We start from the raw sequence: 26,887 nt of genomic DNA, 5'->3' as shown, positions 1-26,887 counted from the left end.
GCCTTCCAGGGCAGACTCCCAGCCCCAAGCTAGACTCAGCCCCAGTAGTGGGCCCAGGATCTGTACTTCGAGGAAGCTCCCGGGGTGGTCCTAAGGCAGCTGTGGGCCTAGGTTTGTGAGCCCCTGCTGTCGGGGACACCAGGATGTCCAGCCCTCGATCCCTGCCCCCAAGGAGCACAGTCTGGTGGAAGAGCAGAGGCATGCATAAGGACAACCATGATATGGGTGCGATGGGAGCAGCGCCCCCAAGGGAGGTCAAGTGAAGGACTCGGAAGATCCAAGGTGGAAGGAAGCCTTCCTGGAGGAGGCGGCACTGCAGCTGGCCTCGAAGAGTGGGGCACACCACCCAGGAACGTTTATCTGGGTTTCTAAAAGGCTGTGCAAATACCAAACATTGCTAGTAGGATAGCAGTCAAGCCTTATCCCAGGAAATATTCCCAGTATCACATCCCAAAGTCTCCAAATACAAATTGGTAAACCTAAGCTAGATCCTTCTGACTTCAAGCCTTCTCTCTTAAATGCCATTTTTGGTGGAAGCCAGCAAGGTGTCTGACCATCACAGGTACAGTTCACGGTCCCATAGTCTCCAAGAACAGACAGGGAAGGGAGCCTCTGCTACCCAGTGAGGTGGCTACAGAGATGCAGGTTAGGGGACGAGGCTGGGGATGCCCGGGAAAGAGGGTCCGGGAAGCTTCTCAGAGGACGCAGAACCTGAACTGAGACCTCAAAAGATGACCAGCATTTGCCAGGTGGACAGGGGGGTGGGCAGGAAGCCAGCGTACATGCGTGTGTGTGCGTGTGTGTGTGTAGCTATGTGAAGATACAGACATGCACAGAGGGGAGATTGGAATTATTGGAATTATGCTGCCACAAGCAAAATGCCTGGAGTAACCAGAAGCTGGAAGAAGCAAGGAAAGATCCTCCTCTACAGGCTTTGGAGGGAGCATGGCCCCGCCAACACCTTGATTTTGAACTTCTGGCTTCCAAACTATGAGTCAGTAGTTACCTTAAAGCCACTCAGTTCGCGGTAATTTATTCTGGCATCCCTAGGAAACTAATAGAAGCAGGTGTAAATGCAGCCCAGAAATGAGGGGCGGGGAGAGAAAAAGAGGGGGTGAGGGAGTGTGTGTGTGTGTGTGTGTGTGTGTGTGTGTGTGTGTGTGCGTGCGTGCAGGCACCATTCCAGGAGAGCGCTCATCACTGGGCGAGAACAAGAAGGCTGGAGCCCCTAGAGATGTGGCCGAGACAGGGAGGCAGGGGCCAGATCACAAGGGCCTTGAAAGCCACATTAAGAGACGTGGATTTTATACTGAGGGCGGTAAAAATCCATTGGAACATTTTAAGCACAAGAGTGACACAGTCTGATATGATGGTTGTCAGCATGTCCAGTTCAGTTCAACAAATATTTATGAAGCATGTGCTCTGTTTCTGGCATTGCGCTAGATAGCGGGGGTAGAAAAGTCCATGGCACAGCCCTCGCCCTACCGAAGCCCATGGTTTTCATTGTGCCTGGGGCCCAGCCACATTCTGGTCCTTAGGTTCTAGCATTCCTCAATACATTCCATGTTTTGCTGAAGCCACCTTGAGCAGGGCTGCTGTCACTTGGTGACCAGAAGGCCGTGTACATGGGGCTGGTGTTTGGGGCCAGGGCTGCGGTTGAGGTATCACCCAGGCTGGGTGCATGGAGTGAGAAGGGCAGGGGGCTGAGGATGCCACCAGGTCATAGGAGCCGGAGACCAAGGGGACCAGGGTCTGCTAGGGAGGCAGGAGGAGGGCCAAGGAGCTGGGAGGGGCTGGTGGTTGAGAGAAACCAATACCCAAGAGAGATGGGGTAAGGTGAGGACGGAAAGTGCTCACCGCTTGTCACTGAGAGGTCGCAGATGACCTTCACACGGGCAGCTGTGACGGGGTGAAGCCATGTTCCACAGGTTGGGGGACAGGGAAAAGTGAGGAGGTGAAGCCCTGAAACTTGGCTGCGAGAGGAAAGCGAGGGGGTAAGGGCTAGTAGGACCTACTGCAGGGCTTGCAAGAGGAGATAGATAGTTCCAGGCGGAGAAGGAGCCAAGGGACGGGGGAGCTGTCAGAAAGAGTAACTGACAGAGCCATCCCTGGGCAGATGGCCGGATGCACGGGTCGGGGGCACAGGGCCGCAGACCTGAGGGGAAAAGAGAGGACTCAGCTCTCTGCAGGCTACGTGGACGGCAGGGGCGGGGTGGGGGGGACGGGACTGATGCAAGCGAACTCCCTTTACGGACAGTTTAAAACAAACCAACTACAGGGAACCCATGGATACGGGCTTCCATCTTCTCTAGAATAGGAAGCAAGGTCATCTGCCAAGAGAGGAGGCTGAGGTGTCTGGAGAAGGCTTGGAACACCCACAGAGAAGGGGAGGGGAGATGTCAAGGGCCGCGAAATGGGATCACGGGGCAGCAGGCGTCCGGGGTGTAGTCTCCCTGTGGGTGTGCGGCTGCAGTGAGGCTGGTGACACATGGAGGGCCCTCTCCCACCCTACCCCCGCCCCAATCCTGTTATCCCTCCAATGGATGTGCCTGACAGATCCCCGGCCAACAGTTAGTCTACACATCTGTCACCCAGCTGTCGCACGCTCCTGTAGAGAAGCACGAACCTTACGGCGCCATCTACGTATGCAGTGCCATCTATGTATGTTGCAGTGTTCCTGCATTAAGCCACATTCTTTCAGTCCTCTGTGTGTATGTGTTTGTGTGTATATATATATATTTTCAGTTTTCTCTGCCTGGAATGTCCTTTTTTTTTTTTCAACCCTTTCAGTGTGATTTCACTCATGATTGAACATCCGGTTCAAATGCCAACTTTTCCGCCAAGTCCTCTTGCCTTGGAGGAGGACATTACTATTATCCTATTTTACAGATGAGAAAAGTGAGACACAGACCGGTCAGGTAACCTGTCTAAGATTGTGGTGCTATTTGGCAGGATTTGAACCCAAGTCTGTCTGAAGCCAAAGCCCATAGTCTTTACCTTTACTCTAAATGCCTTCAGTTAGAGAAAGTAGTTTAAAAAATTTTAAATGCAATACAGATGCAAAATTGTGGTGTGGATCTACATAACAAGCATGATCAGGGGATCAGCCTGCATTCTAGTTAAGCAGAATAATGGGAAGGCCTGGGTCAGCTTGCCAAGCAGTCTCTAGAGCTTCCTCCACTCAAATTGACCCAATGGCCCTGGTGTCTGCAGGCTGACTTGTCCCAGGGGAGGTGACTTGTCCAAGGTCACAGAGTGAGTTTAGTAGGAGGGTCAGTGCTCAAAGCCAGGGCTTCTACCTTATGTCCAGGGTTCCTGCCACCAAGTAAAAACAATATCTAGGCACAGAGAGGAACCTTCCCTTGTCTCCTTCCAGTTGTATGCAAAGCCCTTCCGTAGTTTAGGCAAAAGCTGGGAACTACACAGAGCAGCCCTCTCTGCTTTTACTGGAGGGAGGTACACATTAGAGAAATGTGATTTAACTAGTTGAACCCTTCCCCCAACTTGATCGGGAGAAATCAGCTCAGTGTTTGCAGCTCCTGCATCCCTAATCAACGGTGGTTTCATTCCCAGCAAGAAGGGGACAATCAAGAGAGATTCCAGGTCTGGAAAAGGTACAGAGTTTCCCAAGACCCTGCCCCACCCTTTCACCTCTCATACTCCAAGAAGAAAAGAGAGCCCCCAAGGCTTGTGTGTGTTCCCTCTGCACTCACCTGTTCAAGAAGGCATTGCCAAAGGCGTTCAATTTCCTGAAAGGTTTCTTAGGATCCACCACCAGGGCATTGCCGGGGATGATGCCCTCCACCTCTCCCTGCATCACCGCAATGAAGGAGTCCGTGGTCGGCTCGGGCCCAATCCTCATGCCTGGGAAATCCTGTTCCAGCAGGTACCTGGCAGAAGGGAACACAGTCATGATGCAGGGATTCTATTCACAGATCAACACCGCATGCCTACCACAAGGCAGACGGTGTGAGTCATGGCAGAGGGACAGATCCAGAGCAAGGAGATTTCACAGCAGGGAGAGATTTTCACCGATGGGGAGTCCAAAGACCTTTGGGAGGAGGTGGGATTTCAGTTGAACTTAAAATAACAAATCTGTCCTTCTCGGTCCTTATCTTTTTCCCTCCATGAAGCAGGGCCGGGGGTGTGGGGCGGGGGGTGCGGGGAAGAGCAAGGTTTGGGCTCAGAAATAAAGCGTGGCTTGAAACTGATTCCTACACAGAATATTGTAGACTTCACAGCTGTAGGGAGTCTGCCAAAGTCCCTGCACACAGGCATGGTTAGAATTAGATCACCCATAGGCTCTGCTGGCCATCCATAGGTCCTTATTTATTTATCTGCTTAGTCAGTCGTTTAATGTAAAAACAGCTCGTACATAATACAAACTGTGTGACAGGAACACTATGACAAGTGGATGTCCATCCTACCCTAGACTTTTGGTCCCACCCTCTAGCACAGGTGCCAGGCTGTGGCCCCAGGGGACAGGTGCCTCTCTTTGCTCTGCTCCAGGCCTGGGCAGTGAGAGCCCAAGGCCACTGCCCTTCTCCACAGCTCCCTTTAGAACACATGGTGAGCCACAGAATGAAGAGAACAGGCTGGAAAGACAACCAGGCCCTTTGGAAGGAGCTCAGAACAGCTTTGAGCCCAAACAGCTTACGGCTGGACTTCGGGCGGAGGAGCCCAGAACTGCCCTGGGCTGGGACAGGCCAGAGAAGAGTCCCAGGGGCCATGATGGACAAGGAGCTAAGGGGTGTGTTGCCCAACAAACACAGACCCTTGGGTGAGCCCGCACCGTGTGCCAAGACCCTCCCCCTAAACCTTGCGGGCCAATGTTCACGCTCAGAGGGAAAAGTCAAGGAGCCCTCAGGAGAAGAGATGGCAAGTCAGAGGCTGCTGGCTGGGGAGAGAGCCTGAGACCTCCAGGACCAGCGGTCCTCAGCTGGCTGCCCATGGAGCAACCGTGGAGCTCTAGCTGCCGGTGTCGGGGCCCAGCCCAGAGGTTCTGACCCACTGGCTCAGGGCGGGGTCCTGGCGACCGGTCCTTTTTAGGAACTCCCCAGTTGATTCTGATGTGCAGCCGGGGTTGACAACCTGCTCTAGACCCTGTCATTATGCTGATAATACCACTGACACTCAATAGCATGTCCATGCCATACATCGCACTCATCACTTTGAGAACGTATCTCTTTCTGGCTTCACCGCACCCCTATAGGTAGGTACAGTAGGGCTCTGCGTATCCGCAGGTTCCACATCTGAGGATACAACCAACCGCGGAGGACCCGTGGTTGAATCCAAGAATATGGAACCCGCGGATCCGGAGGGCCGGCCTTACTGTGCCATTTTACATACGGGACTTGAGCATCTGCGTGGGAGGTGGGGTCCTCGAACCAAGGTCCCGCGGATACTACCAAGGGACGGCTGTACTGAGGAAACCCAGGCTTTGAAGGGTTTCCTCAGTACAGCCGTCCTATTAGCTCACTATTAACTCTTTAACATGATGGAGCTGGAATCCAAACCCTTATCAGTCTAACACCAAATCCTTTTCTCTTCAACTGTCTTCTACCCCGAGGAAATGCTCTCTGCCCACCCTGTGCCACCCCAAGGTGGGTCTGCTCTACCCAGCGCGTGGCAACCAGGGGCACTGGCTGGGGTTTCTTCCGGCTCATCGACATCCCTCTGTGTCCTGAGCTGTTAGTTTACTCTGTGCTTCCAGGGCAGTTCAAGTCGGGTTGCCACGGGCTCCCTCCCCAAGGAGCTGGCAGGGGAGCTGCTGCGGAGGGGCCGCTGTCCAGGGCCACCCCGCCTGCACCGGGGGTTTTAGGTTGCCTTGGGAAGCACCCCATCTCCCTCCAGGATCCCAGCCCCGCATTCTGGGTGTGAAGACAGGATTTCCTCCCATCAGAGGACCATTTTGAAAGCTGGATTGTGATGAGGATAAATCACCACAGCCGCACTTGGACGACACTTGCTGCTTTCTCAGACGCTCCTCCTTCAGGGTTTTGGGCGAGAGACAGGGAACCTCAGGGCCTGGGGCCAGCAGACCTGGTTTCTCTAAGCTTCAAAAGGTTCTCGACCTCTGCAAACCTCAGCACTTTCCTCTGTAACATGGGAGATCATTGTTCTGATTTATTAAGCACCTGTGATGTGCCAGGTACTGTTCTAGACTTTCCGTGAATTGTCTCGTTTCATGTCACATTTCTGCTGATGTGAGCTCTATGACCCTTATCATCAAATGGGCCTCATGGGTGAACCCACCTCATCGGGTGTTCTGAGGGTTAAAAAAGTTACAGACCTTAAGCACAGAAACCAGTACCTAGAACCTAGATCACCATCCCATTTTACAGAAGAGAAGATAAAGGTTAAACTATTTGCTGCAGGTTATGCAGTCAGTAAACAGCAGAGCTAGGATTTGAATCTAACACGCACGCTCCTAACCACTACATTCGCTGTCTCCCTTCCTGCCTGAGGTATCTCCTTGATCAGGAAATGCAAAAGGGCTGAGCACGCCCTTGGGACTAGAAGAAGTGGGGCAAGAAAGCCACGAAAGAATCTGGTTTGGCAGGAGGCTGGCCGGCACCAGGCCCTGGGGGCAAGGTTAGGCTTCAGGGCCCACAAACCCAGGAACTACTCATCTCCATAAACATCTGCCCTTGGGGTTAACACTTTGGCCTCAGCCTCGGTGGGTGGGACGTGGCAGCAAAAGCTGTTGCTATCAGGTGACCCAAGCAGGCCCCAGGCCCACTGGATCTAAAAGGATATTCTTGGGACTTGAAGCAGTTTCAGGAGAATCAACACCAAGATCTGGAAACCCCACCCATGCTTGGCCCATGTGCAGGGAGCACTGGTCCCAGTGGGTGCCTGGGTGAGAAGCCCCAAGCAGGGGGTGTGGCATGGGCGAATTCTGAGGCAGAAGGAGGGTGGTGGATATCATCAAAGGCTTCAGGGACGGCTGAAATAGACAGGGGTGGAAGCAAACAGCCTGAGGCACCCTTGAAAATGCCCAGCCTGAACACTGCCAAGCAGCAGTGAGGAAGTACCTTCCTGACCCAGGCGTCTCAGATTTCATCCCTGAGATGCACTGTGCTGGCAGGCAAAGGGTGATGCGCCCCAGCATAGCGGGGGCCACTTCCTGGGACGTTCTGGAGCCGCAGCCTCAGGCGGCCCAGCCAGGGCCTGGAGGCTGGAACTGCTGTCCTGCCTCCTCGGCTAAACCCACATGACCCCAGGTTTGCCGACCACACATGAGTCTGGAGAAATATAGAGTCCAAATGAAGCCAACAGCAAGTCCAGGGATGCAGTCAGACCAAGCAGAGAACCCAAGGCTGGGTAAATTCTCAGGGACATTTGGGTATGGCCTGCAGCCCCAAGTGCCCCCTTAACAAAGCCACCACTGTGTCCAGAAAGGAAAACCTATTGAGGAATATCATGGCTGCTTCTCTATGGGGAGTGATACAGATGGCCTCTGTTGCCAGGCAAAAACATTCCCAAGGCAGTGTAAAAAAAGAAAAGTTAATTCAAGCCTGGGTGGGAGCAGCTGAGATGGGGAAGCAAGAGAATAAGGCGGGGCTGACAGGCTGAGCACCCGCTGTAAGGCCGGTGCTGTTCTGCGACCTTTCCCTGAATTATTCTACTGAATCGGTCCTAGAAGCACAGTGGAATGGCTGAATTATTTCAGTTTTGCAGGTGAGCAAGTTGAGATGGAGTCTGCCCGAGTTCAGGGCCAAATACAAATATTTAGAGGCCCAAAGAGCTGAAAAGTTTTGGGTCCCCCCTCCTTGCTATCCAATGTAAGATAAATACTAAACCATAAAATGGGTATAGGGAAGTCCAACGCAATTCAGATTTTACCCATGAGGCCTACTTTTCTTCATATTTTTCTTAAGCAAACTCTTTCCTAACATTTCCCTCATCTTTTGGTGTCCTGCTTGGCTGGCAATCTAAGCACGTGGCTTGCATTACTGGTGACCTAAGCACCCAGGGTAAGGCGTGGAGCCAAGAATCTTAACCCAGTCTCCAGTGTACCCATCTCTGCAATAGCGGGACCAAACCTGCCCGCTGCTGGGGCAGCATCCAGGGCGAGGAACAGAGGGCCCGGGGCCACAAGAAGTGCCACCAGAGGCCTTGGGCTGGCTGGACCCTCTGCCTTGGCTCAGTTAGGGAATGCGCCTTGGTGGGTGTCTGCTTCATCACAGATATGACCTTGGACAAGTCCCTCAAGAGCCCACTGCCTCAGTTTCCCCAGTTTATAGAGCAGGGCTAATCCTGGGTTTCTAACTAGCTCAGAGGGTTAGAGTGAAGGTTTTGAGATGACATACTTGAGTTTGGGAAAAGCAAAGGCTACACCAGACATGCGCCCACATTGGCAGAGACAATAATTAGAGAAAACAAATGTCTCATCACTGCCTGTAAGAACTCAGCGCATTTCTACCTGGACTCCAAATCCAGGGCCCTCGCCGCCTCTGTGAAAATCCACATAGCTCTTAATTTACATATCTTCAGGTAGACACAGAAGGCACGTATCACTTTCTGCCCGTGTTAGGTATTCGTGTTATATATCTGTATCTTGGTTTGTTTTGTTTCTGTTTTTGGCCGCACCATTTGCCGTGTGGGATCTTAGTTCCCTGACCAGCGATCGAACCCGTGCCCCCTGCAGTGGAAGCGAGGAGTCCTAACCACTGGACCACCAGGGAATTCCCATATATATCTGTATCTTTGATCTCTCTAAGCCTTGTGTACTTCAGCTTTAAAATGGGGTGAAGACAATAATGCTTGTCCTGTCAGCCTCTCGGGGTTCCGGGGATACCGTAAGTCACTCCACGGACACAAAGTGAGGTAGGAGATGGGGGACTCAATGGCTGAGTTGAGGTCTGAGTCAGCTCTGTGCTCCACGGAGCAGTCACCACTGTCCCTGGGGCGCAGCAGCCTCCACCAGGGATCAAAGTGACCCCAGCACAAAGGAGGCCAGTGGCCAGACTGTCAAGCCTCCCACTAGCCTTGCCTTGTCCGCCCACCCCTGCGACAGGCTGGCCTGAGTGACCCTATGAGGTGTCACTATTCCCATGTTAGAGACAAGGACACTGAGGCTCAGAAAGGTCAGACCTTCCTAACATGGTCTCTTGGCTGGGAACTGGTGGAGCCTGGGTTCTGCTGGGCCGCCTGTGTTCTTTCCATGGCTGCGTTCTGGTGTCAGTGGGAGTGGGATGGAGCCCTTCCCCAGAGGTCCTTCTCCCAATGACCTCCACTCCTGACTCTCAAGGCAGATCTTAAGCCGGACCTCAGGCAGGTGGACCCAGTGCCTCTGCCCTAGGCCCTCTGCTCCCTTGAGTAACACTCAAGCCTTGTAAGATGCAGGTGGATTTCCACCTAGTCCCACTTAAGGACCAGGAGATCAGAGCCCTGGCAGGAAAAGGACATCCATGGACCTCAGAGGGGGCACAGGAGTGAGGACTTGCAGGGGCCGTGGCTGGCAGCATGGGCCTGGCAGAGGTCAGTGGGTCTACCTGGAATGGAAGGATGGCCCCTTCTCTAGCCCTTCAGCTTTCCAGAGAATCATCTTTCCTGGGTGGTGATGCTGCCATGAGGCCTGGGCAGCAGAGATGCCAGGGAGATGATGGGAGAGGGTACAACCACAGGCAAATGCTGCGTCACCTTGGGGGGGAGGATGCAGAGAGCCCCCTGAAAAAGTGGGGGAGGTCGAAAGGGCTGGCTGAGCAGCCCCCCCGACTGGCCCACCCCACCATGTGCTCATTCATAGTTGAGAGTCTGGGTCACGCTATAGAAGAGCCACAGGCGATCCTCAAGACCAGCTCAGATCTCCCTGTGGAGCGCCAGGCAGCTTAGCTCCAGCAGCCCTGGGCCCCATACCCAGTGCTCCCGGCCCTCTACTCCAGTGCCGCCGCGGTCCAGAGAGGCCTCCCTTGCGGCCCCTCAGACACTGGGGACACTGGGCCTTGCAGTCCCTGGGGCAGCCAGTTATTCACCTCCATGACCAGGGGGCCAAACGGTGAGAGAGAGGAGGGACTTGAGGCTTCAGGCCAGCAGGAGGAAGAGTGAAGGGAGAAAAACAGCAGAGAAGGGAGGGAAGGCTGTCAGGCCAGAAGGACACAGAGCTACTGTACTTGGAAGAGGCAGCCTGTGTTGAAGGAAGCATCCACCAGGCCAATTTATTGTTTATTATCCTGGGTTGCCGGGCCTTAGGCCAGGGAAGTTATTTCAGGCAGAGGTCATAGAACATTAATTAGTTGTTAGAAGAATGTCCTTTTCTGTATGTTCTTCCTGAGACAAGAAATAGACCCTGAGGCAAGTACATATAACTGAAAGTGGATGGACACTCAGGTGGCAAAAGGCCAAGGGCCGAGGAATGAAGAGGCAAGTCTGCTTCCGAGGGAAAGGTCCCTCACAGGTTCAGGCCGGAACACAGACCTGAATCGCTGTGTTCAAGGCAAGAAGCAGGGTTGCGAGAGGGCGTAGCTGCTAAGGCAGGCTGTACTCTGCACCCAGGCGCATTTAGCTACCCCAAGGGGAACTTTCTTTGCTTTGGGGGAGGGGTGTTGTACCAGCCTACCCTCTTGGAAAGCAACTCAAAAATATGACTCTTAATACCAAGATTAAAAAGTAAGAAAATGTTAAAACAAAACAAAACAAAACAAAAAAACAACCCCAGAACTCTGTACAACCTTTGGCCTAGTGATTTCACTTCTGGGAATCTCTGAGAAAACAGTCGAATATGTGGAAAAATATTATGCACAGAGATATTCAGAGTGATTCTACAATAGCAAAAAATAAAATTAGAAACAACTTCAAACATTCAAAAGAAGTAGATTGGTTAAATGAATAACTGCATATACATGCAGTGAAATATCATGTGGCTCTTAAAAATAATGCTTACAAAGATTTTTTTAATTTACCCGGGAAATGCTCACGCCATAAGTGAAATAAATCCACATACAAAATTACATGATCTCAACTGTGTTATAAAATAGCTAAAAATACTGGTGGAAAGAGATATATATATATATATAAAATATTTAAAATGGTTTCCCGAGTCGTGGGATGATGGGGCATTTTTTTCTTCTTCCTCAAATGTATTCTTGTCTGCATTTTCCAATTTAAAAAAATAGCTGTTCAGTGGATTTAATGAGAAGAAAGGAAAATATGTAATTTGGTTTTGGAGGGCTTCCCTGTGCTGCAGCCCCTCCTCCCCTGCTGGTAGTCTCTCCCTCAAAGGGAGACAGCCTTTGATGCACGAGCTAAATTCAGTTACTGATGTGAGTAGGGAGGGAGAACGCTTGTACTCGGAGGATAAGAGAGAGGAGGGATCTGCCTCTCCTGGCCTTCCAGTCTCCCTCAGATAAGGAGTAATCTATGGCAACTTGGCTCTGCCACTTTCTTAGACCCAGTTAACAGCGAGCATGACTCAGGCAAAGCCAGGACAGTGTCTCAGACAAGAGGCACGTCTGCTGCTCCAGGATCCTGCCCTCAGGGACGCTAGCTTCTCCCCATCTCCCCTCCCATTCTGCAAACCTCTACTGGGAGCTCCTGTAGCTGAGACCCCAGGCAAGGCCCCAGGGAGCTAAGGCACAGTAGTAAGTGCTGGTGCTACAGGAAGGAGAAGCTCTAAATAACGTACTACGAATTATAACCAAGGTGTGTCCAGAGGGCTGCAGAAGGCTGTGCAAGGGCAGGAGCCACCTGTAAAAGGCCTGTGCTTCCCATGGGGCATAAACCGGGCCAGGCGGAGGATGCGTGTTACAAAGGAAACCGTGAACAGAACCCAGGTAGCTCTGAAGTGCCTTTGGCAGCAATGGGTGTTTAACAAAATAAGGGAGATGGATTAGATCAGGGGTTCTTGCCCTAAGGGCCAAGGCAGCCCTTGAACCCCCCAAATTATATGTAAATTTGGGATGTATGTGCATTTTTCTAAAGATGGGTCCACATATTTCATCAGATTTTCAAAGGAGGTACTGACCTTTTGAAAAGTTAAGAAGCAAAGAATTAGATTCATCATTAAGGGGCCTTGTAGTTCCAACAATATAAGATATCCAAAAGCCAACATTCCCCCTGGGTACCCAACTTCAGAAATCACTCAGCCTCTCAAAGCTGCTGAGTCCAAGGCTGTCCACCCCACAAGGAAAAACTCATCTGGTGTTCCATTCAGACATGACATGTTAGTATGGTACATGCCCTGCTTCCAAAAGGCTTCTGTTAAAAGCTTAGAGCTAGGGAAAATTTGAATCTAGAAAATCAGGAACCAGACTGTGAACTTCTCTGCTTTCCTCGCCAAACAAAGCACAGTGTTTTGCATGTTGCAGGTGCTTGGTCAGTGAATGGAAACAAGAGCACCCCTGCTTTGACACCTTCCACAGGAGATGAGCACCATTGACTCTGGGGGCGGTGGGCACAGAACACATCACCACTCTGTACAAGCCTGACTCTCAACACAGAGGGCCACGAGCACCCTCAACAGCTTGCAGGGCTGTGAATGAGGCCGAGGAAGATGGCCTGGCCTTGAAGGCTGTGTGGACTGAGGACTGGAGAGAAGCCTGTCTTCTAAAGATAGGAAAGGTCCTTATCACTCTGGTGGACAATATATGGACCTCTCTGAACGCAGGGTGGACAAGCTGACTTCCTGAGGATCCCTCCAGCCCAGGGACTCTGTAATTCAAGGGGATGGATGACTCACCCTCAGAGTTACAGGCATTTAGCCAACCATCTCCTCCCATGCATCCAGGACCTGCATCCCAGGTCAGCCTCCCACCCTGTTATATGGCTCTGAACAATGTATTTAACCTCTCTATGCTTCAGTTACCTCACCTGCCAAGTCAAGGGGCTGGATGAGACCATGGCCAATATCCCTTCCACCTCCAAAAGACTTTAATATGATTACTGAGCCATTAAGATCAATGGAAAAGAAAAAAGCATTCTGCTTCTGGAAACTGCTTGTCGCCAGTCTCCAAGAGATATCTGTAGGAGCTCTGCTCAGTGAAGGAAACGGATAAAAGAAGGGCAAGTGGAACTACCAGACAGAGGGCCACAGGCTCCCAAGCCCACCTCCTCAGCTGCAACTGTAAAGACCTCATATGAGAGGCTGAAGCCTTTAGAAGGCAAGGGAAGTGGTCCTGCCCATCAAGGGTATGTCCCTACAAGGAGAGGGGGTAAGACAACCCCACCAGCCTAAGGTACTCTTGCGACCAGGAGCTTTCTCACTTGGGCTTCCTGGGTTTCAGTTTCACCGTCCATAAAATGGGAAGAATAGGGATGGCTCTGAATTTTAACACTTCAGACTGACCACCAAAGCCAAGGGCTAAGTGCAATGGAGAGGCACTAGGTAGGATGGAGAAGGGGACCATCCAATGAAATTGTGGGGTAAGCTTTGGATACCCGCACACAAGGATTTCTTCAGAGCCTTCAAATGAAGACTTCCCGCTTGTCTCCACGCAGGAGGGGACATCGGGAGTGAGCGGAGGGCGTAAGCGCTGGGCGGCTGGGTGGGCTGTGGGGACCCTGGCCGGCTCACCTGATGAAGGTGGTCTTCCCGGTGGAGTACTGGCCCACCAGCAGGACCATGGGCTTGTTGTCGAAATCAGCATCCTCCAGGGCGGGGGAGTGAAACTCGTGGAAGCGGTAGTGCTCTTCCAGGGGCAGCAGCTTGGTCCTGTAGAGTTTCTTGAGACCCTCGCTCACCGTCTGGAAGACCTCGGGGTCCTTCCTGCGGCGGTCATCGGAACGCAGCCAGCTGAACATCGCGGCCACCGCTCGCCCTCTCGGGCCCGGTGCGCAGTCCCAGCAGGAGGGCGCGGAGTCCGGCGACCCCCGTTCCTTGGGGAAGGCGTCCTGCAGGGCGGGTCCGCCGGGCTCGCAGCTGCGCCGCCGCCTCACCGGAGCGCGGGGCTCAGCCACACCATGGCCGGGGCGCAGGGCTCGGGGGTTCCTGGGGCGACTGCGCGGGGCCGCGAACGCGCTCTTCCCCTGCTCCTGGGACCAAGCCCAGGCCCGGCTTCATCCAGCAACCAAGGCCAGAGGGAGATAAAATATCTGGGCTGGGCGGGAGGGCTGCGATCTTGGGAAAAAAGTCAAACCTGCAATTAAAATGTCAGATGCCGGGGTCCCCGGTCTCCCCCAGCTCTCTCCCGCTTTGGTTCGGGTGCAGTTTAGAGATGTTTTGGCTCTGCTCCCGCCCGCCTGAGAGGCTCAGGGGAGGAGGGGGCGCTGCCCACCCAGCGGACAGCTCAGCATCTGCAGCCGCAGCCCGCAGCCCCAGGCGCCTGTTTTAATGCCAGCCGTGCAGGAAGCCGGCTCGCGGAGGAAGTCCCCGAGTACTGGCAAGGCTGGCGTGGCCCTGCGGCCCCGGCGGGGAGAAGCTGAGCAGGGCGCCGCCATGTTTATGGGCAGTCGCCCCACTAGGGACCCGCGACCGCTTGCTGCCTGGAAAGGGAGGGATGCTGAGCCCGGTGGGAACGGTCTGGTGTTTCATTCCCGGCCACTGGAGGTTTGATTTGGGAACAGCGCCCTCTCAGGGACAGCTGCGAAGACAGAGTTGACCTGCTTCACGCTCTCCCTGCTCTTAGATATAGTCTTTCCTTTAGTTGCTGAGTTCAATTCCTTAGGATGACAGGTTCCCTATTACTTGGGAATATTTTTCTTGGGGCGTGGAAAGAAGAGCCCAATATCAGCTTGCCCCGAATGACCAAAACTGTCACTACCCACACTTTTTGCTAGGTCTAGGATGAAGTCAAAACCATTTTCATTCATTCATTCCGTCCAGTAAAACCAAACAAAACAAGCAAAACCTCCACAAGTATTGAACCGGTATTACGGCACAATTTTGGTGACTGTGGTTGCAAACTTGATCACCAAGATGAGCACATACAGTCTCTCCCTTCCAGGAGCTCCAGCCCAGGCCGGCCTTAAAGAGGAGGTAGGAGCAGAGGGCCCTGGGTGCACAGCGGGAGGAGGCATTCTTTTTGCCTGGATAATATGAGGAAGATGTCACAGAAAGCATGACTGTGAGCTGGATCTTTTTTTTTTAACATCTTTATTGGAGTATAGTTGCTTTACAATGGTGTGTTAGTTTCTGCTTTATAACAAAGTGAATCAGTTATACATATACATATGTTCCCATATCTCTTCCCTCTTGCATCTCCCTCCCTCCTGCCCTCCCTATCCCACACCTCTAGGTAGTCACAAAGCACAGAGCTGATCTCCCTGTGCTATGCGGTTGCTTCCCACTAGCTATCTATTTTACGTTTGGTAGTGTATATATGTCCATACCACTCTCTCTCTTTGTCACATCTTACCCTTCCCCCTCCCCATATCCTAAAGTCCATTCTCTAGTAGGTCTGTGTTTTTATTCCCGTCTTGCCACTAGGTTCTTCATGACCTTTTTTTTTTTTCCCTTAGATTCCATATATATGTGTTAGCATACTGTATTTGTTTTTCTCTTTCTGACTTACTTCACTCTGTATGACAGACTCTAACTCCATCCACATCACTACAGATACCTCCATTTCATTTCTTTTTATGGCTGAGTAATATTCCATTGTATATATGTGCCACATCTTCTTTATCCATTCATCTGATGATGGGCACTTAGGATGCTTCCATGTCCTGGCTATTGTAAATAGAGCTGCAATGAACATTTTGGTACATGACTCTTTTTGAATTATGGTTTTCTCAGGGTATATGCCCAGTAGTGGGATTGCTGGGTCGTATGGTAGTTCTATTTTTAGTTTTTTAAGGAACCTCCATACTGTTCTCCATAGTGGCTGTATCAATTTACATTCCCACCAACAGTGCAAGAGGGTTCCCTTTTCTCCACACCCTCTCCAGCATTTATTGTTTCTAGATTTTTTTTTTAAGTAATTAATTAATTTATTTATTTATTTATTTATTTTTGGCTGTGTTGGGTCTTCGTTTCTGTGCGAGGGCTTTCTCTAGTTGCGGTGAGCGGAGGCCACTCTTCATCGCGGTGCGCGGGCCTCTCACTATCGCGGCCTCTCTTGTTGTGGAGCGCAGGCTCCAGACGCGCAGGCTCAGTAGCTGTGGCTCATGGGCCTAGTTGCTCCGCGGCATGTGGGATCTTCCCAGACCAGGGCTTGAACCCGTGTCCCCTGCATTGGCAGGCAGATTCTCAACCACTGCACCACCAAGGAAGCCCTCTAGATTTTTTGATGATGGCCATTCTGACCGGTGTGAGATGATATCTCATTGTAGTTTTGATTTGCATTTCTCTAATGATTAATGATGTTGAGCATTCTTTCATGTGTTTGTTGGCAATCTGTATATCTTCTTTGGAGAAATGTCTATTTAGGTCTTCTGCCCATTTTTGGATTGGGTTGTTTGTTTTTTTGTTATTGAGCTGCATGAGCTGCTTGTAAATCTTGGAGATTAATCCTTTGTCAGTTGCTTCATTTGCAAATATTTTCTCCCATTCTGAGGGTTGTCTTTTGGTCTTGTTTATGGTTTCCTTTGCTGTGCAAAAGCTTTTAAGTTTCATTAGGTCGCATTTGTTTATTTTTGTTTTTATTTCCATTACTCTAGGAGCTGGGTCAAAAAGGATCTTGCTGTGATTTATGTCATAGTGTGTTCTGCCTATGTTTTCCTCTAAGAGTTTGATAGTGTCTGGCCTTACATTTAGGTCTTTAATCCATTTTGAGTTTATTTTTGTGTATGGTGTTAGGGAGTGTTCTAATTTCCTACTTTTACATGTAGCTGTCCAGTTTTCCCAGCACCACTTATTGAAGAGGCTGTCTTTTCTCCACTGTATATGTTTGCCTCCTTTATCAAAGATAAGGTGACCATATGTGTGTGGGTTTATCTCTGGGCTTTCTATCCTGTTCCATTGATCTATGTTTCTGTTTTTGTGCCAGTACCAAACTGTCTTGATTACTGTAGGTTTTTAGTATAGTCTGAAGTCAGGGAGCCTGATTCCTCCAGCTCCATTTTTCGTTCTCAAGATTGCTTTGGCTATTCGGGGTCTTTTGTGTTTCCATACAAATTGTGAAATTTTTTGTTCTAGTTCTGTGAAAAATGCCAGTGGTAGTTTGATAGGGATTGCATTGAATCTGTAGATTGCTTTGGGTAGTAGAGTCATTTTCACAATGTTGATTCTTCCAATCCAAGAACATGGTATATCTCTCCATCTATTTGTATCATCTTTAATTTGTTTCATCAGTGTCTTATAGTTTTCTGCATACAGGTCTTTTGTCTCCTTAGGTAGGTTTATTCCTAGATATTTTATTGTTTTTGTTGCAGTGGTAAACGGGAGTGTTTTCTTAATTTCACTTTCAGATTTTTCATCATTAGTGTATAGGAATGCAAGAGATTTCTGTGCATTAATTTTGTATCCTGCTACTTTACCAAATTCATTGATTATGAGCTGGATCTTAAATGACGAAACTACAGAGAAGAAGGAGGACATTCCAAGCTGAGTAAAGGGCACTTGCAAAGGCTGGGGAACATGGAAAAACTTGGTGTGGTGAAGGCAGAGAAAACAGTTTGCTACCTAGAGTATTGGGTTCAGGAGGGTGGAAGGGAGTGACTGAGGCCAGGCACAAAAGGCTTTGCAGAAACAGGAATCATGGAGGAGATAAGGAACCAATAATAATGTTATTGCTAATAACTGTTAACATTGACTGAGCACTCACCATGTGCAGGGGCCTGGGCTAAGTTCCCAGCGAGTATTGTTTCATTTAACCTTCGCAGCAGCTCTATGAGGCAGATCATGTCTCCAGTGTCATGCCAAGGAGAAGGGGATGACAGCTGGCCAGGTGTAGGCAAAAAGGGATGTATTTGTCTATAGGGAATTTAAACACAATAATAAAACCAACTCAAAGTCAATCTGCTTTATATTCGCACCATTCTCATCAGCGTCAGTGACAAAATACTCTCTCCTGCCAAGGCAGATGGCTCCCATATACTCCGCTCCACAGATGAGGAAACAGAGTAGGCTAATGGGCCAGGTGGGACTGCTAATGCTGGTAGCGGTGCAGGGGAGGGGCTGGAGAAGCAAAAGAGGCTGGAGGCCAAGAGACTGATTAGGAAACTATTCAAAAATGTAGGAGTTGGGGTAATCAGGCTGGGAAAAAGTCATATTCAAGAGATTTTTTCTTTTTTAATGACATAGAATTGACAGATCTTGGTAAGCAATAATAAGGGTAAGATGGAGTCTAGGATAATTCTGAATTTTCTACTGTAGGGGACAAGATGGTTGGAGACACTGTTCCACCAATTAGGGGAGTTGGGAAGAGAGCAGACTTAGCATTTAAAGTCTGAAACATGTGGTCAGGTGCCCATGGGAACTCCAAGGGGAGGAGCGTGGTGAGCTGCAGGGTTTCGAGTGGGGTTTGTCAGAGGTGGGGGCTGGCTCCAGTCTTCTTGGCTACAGCTCAGATCTCCTGACTCCCTACTTGAACCCCAGAGCTGATCGCCTCTTTCTGAGCTCTCAGCACCCCTGGTTGAGAAACCACTCAGATTAATATTTCACCCTCGGTGTTAAGTTAGCACTGGCATATGAGCATAAGAGGCAACTTTCAAAATATTTAACAGCTCACATGGCATGGGAATGGAGCAATCAGAACAGACGTCTGTCTTCTCAGCGAAGCAGGGCCTAAGGCCCTTTTTTGTAGAGATACAAAAGACAATGAAGGATATTACAATAATAAAACCCACAAAAGAGCATCCAAAATATATAATTAATGCCTGTATGTTAATAAGGAAAAAATTCCAATAGAAAAAAATTAGCAAAAGACAAAAAAATTCCTTTTATAAAAGAGGCTACCAGCATGTCCTAAAAATATAAGAAAAGATGTTAAACCTCATTAGTAGTGTCTGGAAGTTGGGAAGGTCTGGGTCTGTTGAGGGGGAGAGGCCAGGATGGCCAGGGTGCTGGTGGGGAAGTCAGGGGTTCCTTTGTGGAAATATTTCAATATTTTAGTAATTAATACAGCCATGGTATTGTGTACAACTAAATGTCAGCCCTGAATATCTAACTTATCGAGTGCATGTTGACACATCTAACTCTAGCTCTCAGTCGTGAAGAGTTGGGAAATCTATCTTTTAAAAAAAGGAATCAAGTAATGATGCAGCATGTCTATACACTAACAATAACGAGTTACAAGAGAGATTTTTTTTAAAAATAGATCATTTACAAAAAGTAAAAAACATAGGGATAAATCTGACAAAAGATGTACAGACCTTTAGATGAAAAGTAATAAAACTTAATGGAAAGACATAAAAGAAGTTCTAAATAAGTGGGAGAGACATACCATGTTCAATTATGGAAAGATTTCATGTCACAAAGATGTGAATTCTTTATAGCGTAATTGCCAGATTCAATAATAGATAGAATTTAAATTAAAATCTGAACGGGGTTTTCCATGGAAATTAACATGGTGATTCTAAAATGTATGTAGAACAATAAATAGTCCAAGAGTAGCTAAAGTATCGCAGAAGAAGAAAGAAAAAGAGAGGAAGGCACAGGAAGATAAGAAGGAGGAGGGAGGGAGAAGGAGGAGAAAAAGAAGACAATATCAACAGCAAGAGCAACAACTAGGCGAAGGGAACTTGCCATAGTAGAAGTCATTATCAAGTTACAGTGGTTAAGGTGGTGAGGTTTTAGCATATATTAGCAAAAGACAGATTCCTTTTCCAAAAGAGGCTACATGACTTCTACCCTATAAACGCAAGAAAAAATGTTGAACCCCATCAGTAGTTAGAGAAATGCCAAACCACAATTAGATAGAACTTCACACCCACCAAAATGGCCAAAAAGAAAAACATTGGTTGATAACAAGTGGTGGTGAGAATGTGGGGCAATGGGAACTCTCACTCGTCACTGGTGGACGTGTAGATTGTCATAAACGCCTTAGGAAACAATTTGGCATTACCTGGCAAAGCTCAAGGTGTGCATGTCCTCCATCTACCGTGCAATCCCACACCTACTTGTTATCTAGAGAGACTCTTGCCCACGTGCAGGTGCATGAGGAGATAAGTATGTTGAGGGCGGCATTGTTTGTAACAGCAAAATATTATAAACAATGAAATTTTCTTCACCAGGAAAGTGGATAAATTGTGCCATGTTCATATAACAAAATTAATTTCATATAATAAAATAGTACTATACAAACGTGCAAATGAGGACATTGGATCTGATGCCAAAACACAGTGCTGGGTAAATAAAGCCCGAGGTAGGCTGTGATGCAAAGCATAATAAATACCACTTATCTAAAGTTTTAAATTATGCCAAAAACACTCCCTGTTGTTCATGCTGCTCAGAAGTTTTTAAAAAGTAAGGGAATAGAAAACAATCTGGAAAACAATGTCCTCTGGGGACTAAGGACGGAAGTGAAATTGGGGCTGGGGACACAGGTGGCTTCAACTATATATTCGCAGTGCTTTATTTCTTAACCCTGAATATGAGTACTTGGCTGTTTATTTATTTTTCCCCCTATCCTTTATAAAAAATATCTGGTCCTTAGATACACAAAATTAGAATTTTTTTCATAATCGTGGTTCAAGACAAACTCCTTATACCTGGCTTTTTTGTTACAGTTTTTTCTTTTTTTATTGAACACACTTTTAAATAATACAATGAACCCCTGGTGAACCCATCAGTCAATCCAAGAACTGGAAAAATTAGCAATAATTTGCATGTATCTATGTGTCCCTCCCTTATCCTGTGCCCCGCCAGCCCCAGAGCTAGCCACTACCTGGAATTTATTCCCTTGGTTTTTAAATTAATGTTACCATTAATAATAGCATATTGTTGAGGTTTCGTGCTCTGGAACTTTGTAAAAAGCATATCCTGCTGCACGTAGTCCCCTGGAACTTAATTTTTTTCCTACTCAACCTTCTGTCAGCAGCATTCGCTTTCAGCCCCCGCTGGCTCCTAGCGGCCTCTCTCCTACCAGGTGCTTCTCCTAAGCCCACCACGTGGCTCCTATAGTCTGTTACCCTGAGGTTCCCAGGCAGACAACCTGCAGTAGACAGAGTCCCTGGGCCTGCACATCCTTAGCGACCTCAGGAAAGTGGCTTCACTCTCCCAGCCTCAGCTCCGTTGTGAGTGAGAGTTTTTTGAGAATGAATGGAGACAATGCATGTTGATTGCTCAGTGACTGCCTGGTCCCGTTGACAGTGCTCAGTATACACTGTTAGCTCTTAGTATAATAATCACTGTTATTGTTATTCACTATGTGGGCACTGCCCTGTGTTCTGGACGTATTTAATAAGCTAGCATATCATTGGTCAGTGAGTAACTTTTTTCGGTTCATTTGTATCTTAACTGAGGGTGGCTCGTGGGCTCCAAGAAACACAACTGCTAGTAGTGGAATGTGTGGCCTTCACTATAGGCCCTTGAGGGTGACACTATGAAATTGGGCTTTTTCCTTCTTTTTCTTCCCTTTCTCACCAAGACCACCAAAGTCTGGCCAGAAGTAGAGGGAGAAGAAGGTGAAAACGGCAGTGGCAACCTGGAATAAAAAAAAGCTTGAGCCCTGGCCCTAACCTGGGGAGGTTAGAGGAGTCAGGAGGACGGTTCAAGTGGCGGCCCAGGTGTCCACAACCCTAGAGCTTGGGCCCCTCCCAGCCTGGCCCCTCCCAGGTGACTACACCATAGTTTACTCATTTTGTTGAGCTCCACTGAAGGGGAAAATGCATCAACTCAGCCAATTCCTCTTGTTGAGAATTAAACTAAGCTATTTAACCTCTTCTTATGGCAATATCCTCATTTGTGAAACCCGGTCTAAGAATGACACTGCACAATGCTGTCATGGCGATAAATTGACACAGTGTAGGTTAAGGACCTAATACCATTTTATAATCTCTATACAAATATCTATCTATCTATAGACATAATTACATATATGCATATATATGTGTGTGTATATATATGTATGCACATACATATGGCATGTAAGTTCACTTTTGTTCATTCAGTTTTCATTCATTCAAGGGGAAAGTGAACTACTGTTCTTTCTACTTGAACTACTGTACTTTCCCCTTGAATGAATGAAAACTGAATGCATACAAAGAAAGGGAAGTCTGGAAAAAAAATAAGGAGATTAGGAAATTGTACTCAGGAAATTTATAAACAGAAAAGGAGATGAAGTAACAGGCTGAGTCCAGTTGTCCAGTTGTCCCTGAACAGCCTGCCCTGTTCATACCGTTACTGCCACACCTATTGATACTTAATTGCTGGGACGTGCATCTGTCATACACAGCAGCTCTCGTGGGCAGAAAGATAATCTCATCCCTAGGTTACCAGGGGTGAGCTCACCGGAAAAGTCCAGCATCATAAGGAAGAAAGCCCACACCATGGGAGGCAGTGGTGGATGTCTGGTTTTATTAAAGTGTCTGCTTCTTGAGCCCCTACAGCTGTTTTCTCTCTGAGAACCTCATCTCCCAAAGGCAAGACATTTGTAACTTACAAGATGTGAGCTATAATTAGAAAACCTTCCATCATCATCTTCATTTTCAGTCTCTGCTTTCATAGCACTTGTGTTCCTAGAGGGTGGGCATTGCCCTTGTAGCATCTGGTCCTCACAGCAGTGCTGAAAGTGAAGATAGGAATGTTTCCTCGAGAGGAACACTCACGCAGAGAGGTCGAAAGCTTTGCCCACACAGGCATCCTCTGTGGAGCTATCTATCATCCTACCTCCTTTCCCATCAATCCACAAAAGGTGTGAGGCAGCTTTCCAAAATCTCCTGAATTCTGAAAAATAATTTAACCCTTGAGGCAGTAGATAGGAGGAGAAGGGGCAGGTGGCTCGTGCAGCGATCATGTCGGGCGGAGGTGCGCTCACCCAGTGCTCCTTAGAAGTGAGCAGCTTGTGCGGCTCCGAGCTTCCTGATCAAAGCAAAACCAGAAGCAAGTTCTTGGTCCCAAGCCCAGACATATCAATCTGTCCCTGCAGGCAGTACCTTGATTGCACCATCCCACTAAACAACCCCCCTTGGGTAATAAAAGTAACAAAGCAGTGAAACGACAAAAGCACAGGAATCCAGAGGGACCCTGGAACAAGGACAAGTCTTGAGCATCTTTCCTAGATGGTAAATCTTGCCTGTCTCCCCACTAGGGGAGGTAGAGGAAGCTTCTTGATGAGGAAGGCTGAGCTGTCATCTCTCTTGAAATCTAGCTCAGTGCTGGAGCAGGCCCCAAACTTGACTCATTACGGAAGTGGCTCTTGATGGGCAGAGAGACTGGAAATGTGAATTGCCTGCAGTTGGCTAATGATTGTAAAACAATAAGGCTATGACCATCACAAAATGTGTACCAGCAGAAGGAACCTGATAAAGGCAGAAGATAGGAGCAGGCATTATTTAAAAATACAAAAGCAGACAACAGTGGAAGTTGAAGAAGCAGAGCCTGCTCCTGTCTTTAAAAATCTGCTACTCAGCAACTATGTCTCGATTTTTCTCTATTTAAAAACTGTATTTATTTTTATTTTATTTAGTTTGTATTTTGCTTCTCAATTTTGATTATAAAATTTTTTTTTGCTTACTAAGTTTAAAATTGTTTTATAGGAAAAGTTATTGGGTTTTTTTTTTTTTAATTTTATTTATTTTTACTTTTGGTTGAGTTGGGTCTTCGTTGCTGCACACGGGCATACTCTAGTTGTGGCGAGCGGGGGCTACTCTTGGTTGCGGTGGGTGGGCATCTCATTGCAGTGGCTTCTCTTGTGGAGCACGGGCTCTAGGCACGTGGGCTCAGCAGCTGTGGCTCGCAGGCTCAGTAGTTGTGGCACACGGGCTTAGTTGCTCCGCAGCATGTAGGATCTTCCCGGACCAGGGCTCGAACCCGTGTCCCCTGCATTGGCAGGCGGATTCTTAACCACTGCACCACCAAGGAAGCCCAAAGCTATTGGTTTTATTCTTTATGATTTCTCCCATTACTACATTAAACTTAGAGTTCTCCTGCTCAAGAATTTGAATTTTTATTTTCTTGAAATTGTTCTCTAGTTTGAAACTTTTATATGTAACTTTAAAATTCATCATTAGCTTTTTTTTTTTTTTTTTGGTATAAAGTTGTGGAGTAGTGATGTATTCAAAATTATTTCCTGATTCTTTACCAGTTCTCTGTTGAATAGTCTTCCATTCTCTTTTGATTTGTCAAGTCTTCTTAAAGACACATTATTATAAATTATTGGATAATATAAGCCCTATTTCAGAGTTATCCTGTTTCAGTGAGCTGAAACTGTTACTATTTTTAGTAACATGCCATTTAAATTACTGTAATCTTATGATACATCTTACTATCTGGTATGAATATTCACTCTCCCTTACTAACATGTTTTAACAATCTCTTAGTCTCACTTTCTTCTTGTCCTTGCTGTCTTCCCCCTCCTCCTCCTCCTCCTCCTCTCTCTCTCTCTCTCTCTCTTTCTCAATCTTCTGTTCCTTCTAATTGAAAAGTAATTATGAAATTTGGGGTTAATTTAGTTCCATCTTATTTCTGTCAATATATATTTATTTATCCTCTGCCTTTTCCCCAGTCAACATTATACCATGTGTATTTCACATATCCTGGAAAATTATTCAAATAATTAATTGGAATGAATGCTAATATTCAACTCTATGGAAATTCCTTAATTTAATTAACCGTACTAAATAACGAACATGTAAGTCACTGGCAGAGTTATTGCCAAAAATAAGAAAAGCTTTATTTCAGAGTTATCTATTCTGTTTCACTGAAAGATGAACACCTTTGTACATAATTCTTCATCCATGGTTTTATTTACTTAATATGTATTTTATAAATGGAACCATTGGGAACATTATTAATTCTTTCGATACTTACCACCAAATTGCTTTTCAAAAGAGGTACAACAGTTTATATCCCTATTGCAGTGATGTTAGAGTTCCTAGGGTTTTTTTTTTCCCCCCAACACTGTATGTTATTATTTAAATAAATTCACCAATTTGGGAACTGGAAAATATCTCATTTTTTAAAATGAGTGTATATATTATTACAAAAAAGTTTGAAATTTTTCATTTGTTTATTAGTCATTTATATTTCTTCTGTGACTGTCTATTTTTGTTTATCCTTCATTTTTCTAAAAACATTTTGTGTTTTTCTCATTGTTTTGAAAAAGTTTCCTTGTTTTTACAATAAGGACATTAATCTTATGTCTCTGTGTTTACTCATCCAGATTAATTTTGAAGATGTTTTGTCAATTACCTTCTCCTCCTCTTTTCCCTCCCCCACAAAACAAGACCACTGGGATACTTTTTATCAGAATCTCAATAAAACTATAAATTAATTTTTGGAGAATTAACATTTTCTTAATATTTAAATTTTCAATACAAGGAAATGATACAGCTTTCCACTTATTTTACATCCGTGTAAACTTTTTGTAGTTTACAAATAGGTAAAAAAATTTCCTTTGAGATTATTCTCAGTTATTTTATATTTTTATTGTTACTATGAAAGATATTTCTATTATGATAATTTCTAACTGCTTATTGCTATATATAAGAATGCCATTACTTTAAAAAGTATTTATCTTACGTATAGTTTTTTTACTTAATACTCATTCATACAGTACTTTTTAGTTCATTCTTAGTTTTCCAGTTAAATGAGGATCAACTAGTGTTTTTCTTCTTTATTTATACTATTTAAGTTTATAATTGTATTTCATATTTTGCCAGAATTTTCAAAACAATGTTGAAATTTTAAAAAGGAGCCTTCTTTTTTTGTTCCCCATGTCAGTGCTATTCTGATACCTATCTGGATTCTTCTTTCTTTCACCTCCTTGGCTTGGGAGTTGTGATCTTTTTCAATGCTTTTTTTTTTTGGTCAGATAAAAAAGTATTCTTAGCATCTGGCATGTAGCATCCTCTTAGATTTGACAGATACATGTATTTGTGTGTAAATAGACTCCTACATACATAATTACGTATTTGTGTTATGTGCTCTGAGTGTTTCTTAGAAACCTGGGTAGATGGTGATTCTGTGAACAGAAACTGAGACCACAGGAGGAATAGTAGGTTTGGAAAATGATACCTACTGATAGCCACAAGGATACCGAAGCTCAGTCCAGGATCTTCTCAAAGGGTTTCCTTTTGCAGGATGGGACAGAACTCACATGTTTTAACATGTGAGACATGAGATTGGACTGACAGCAAACTCAATGTGAGTCAACACTAAGATGTAGTTGCCAAAAATAATTATAAGATTTGAGCCGCATGAGCCCAAACATAGGAGATGAGGACAATCAGTGCTGCCTGGAAGCCTGTTATATGGCTGGCACTATGCTAGCTGTTCTCACACAGATGACTTACTTTGTTTTCATGACAGTTCGAAGTGTCATGATTCTCCCAGAGAGCAGAACAGAAGCTTGGTACCTAGAACGAGGCAGAGCAGGGCATGTACCACAGTTTTTATCAAGTGTAGGCGAACTGATTGATAAACCCAGATGTTCTGATATGGTATGGTTAACAGTAAGGGAACCAGTCACTATGTTGTATTATGGATAATTTAAGGAACTGAAATTTTAAAAATTATATTTGGAGGACTGTTCCCTGCGAGGGCAAAAACAACCAATCTACTACTGTGCTATTACCCACTTGCAAGATTTCGGTTACCATCTGTATGCCAATAATCCTAAACATTCATATCTCCAGTCTGAGCTTCCCCTGGATATCCTGTAGACAGGCAGCTCACATTCAGTCCCAGGGGTTAAGAGTTTCCCAAAGACCTCTTGGTAAGCACTAAATTCAATCATTAAGGAATAATTTTAATTACTATTTTAACACAATTTACTGAGTGCTTATTATGGACCAGCCACCGGACTAAATGTTTTGTATTCATTACGAAATGAATAGTTGAATTTTCCCACTAATCTTACAAAGTGTATACTATCCCTATTTTGTAGATGATAAAACTGAAATG

General features: G+C 46.8%; 2 protein-coding genes across 2 annotated transcripts in view; one reads left to right on the top strand and one right to left on the bottom strand.

Annotated features, from left to right (window-relative positions):
* Window positions 1-14,410, bottom strand: part of EHD3 (EH domain containing 3) — a 28,478-nt gene extending 14,068 nt beyond the window's left edge. The window contains exons 1-2 of the mRNA XM_061210806.1: window positions 13,517-14,410; window positions 3,714-3,890 (exon numbers count right to left, since the gene is read on the bottom strand). Of these exons, the coding sequence (XP_061066789.1) occupies window positions 3,714-3,890; window positions 13,517-13,743 (404 nt within the window). The 5' untranslated portion in view covers window positions 13,744-14,410. The remainder of the gene's footprint in view (window positions 1-3,713; window positions 3,891-13,516) is intronic.
* Window positions 14,411-22,776: 8,366 nt separating this feature from the next.
* Window positions 22,777-26,887, top strand: part of CAPN14 (calpain 14) — a 42,366-nt gene continuing 38,255 nt past the window's right edge. The window contains 1 exon segment of the mRNA XM_061210876.1: window positions 22,777-22,815. Coding sequence (XP_061066859.1) covers window positions 22,777-22,815 — 39 coding nt within the window.

This window comes from Eubalaena glacialis, chromosome 14, assembly GCF_028564815.1.
Source record: "Eubalaena glacialis isolate mEubGla1 chromosome 14, mEubGla1.1.hap2.+ XY, whole genome shotgun sequence".
Classification (NCBI taxonomy): Eukaryota; Metazoa; Chordata; class Mammalia; order Artiodactyla; family Balaenidae; genus Eubalaena; species Eubalaena glacialis.
This window is presented reverse-complemented; position numbering and strand designations above follow the sequence as displayed.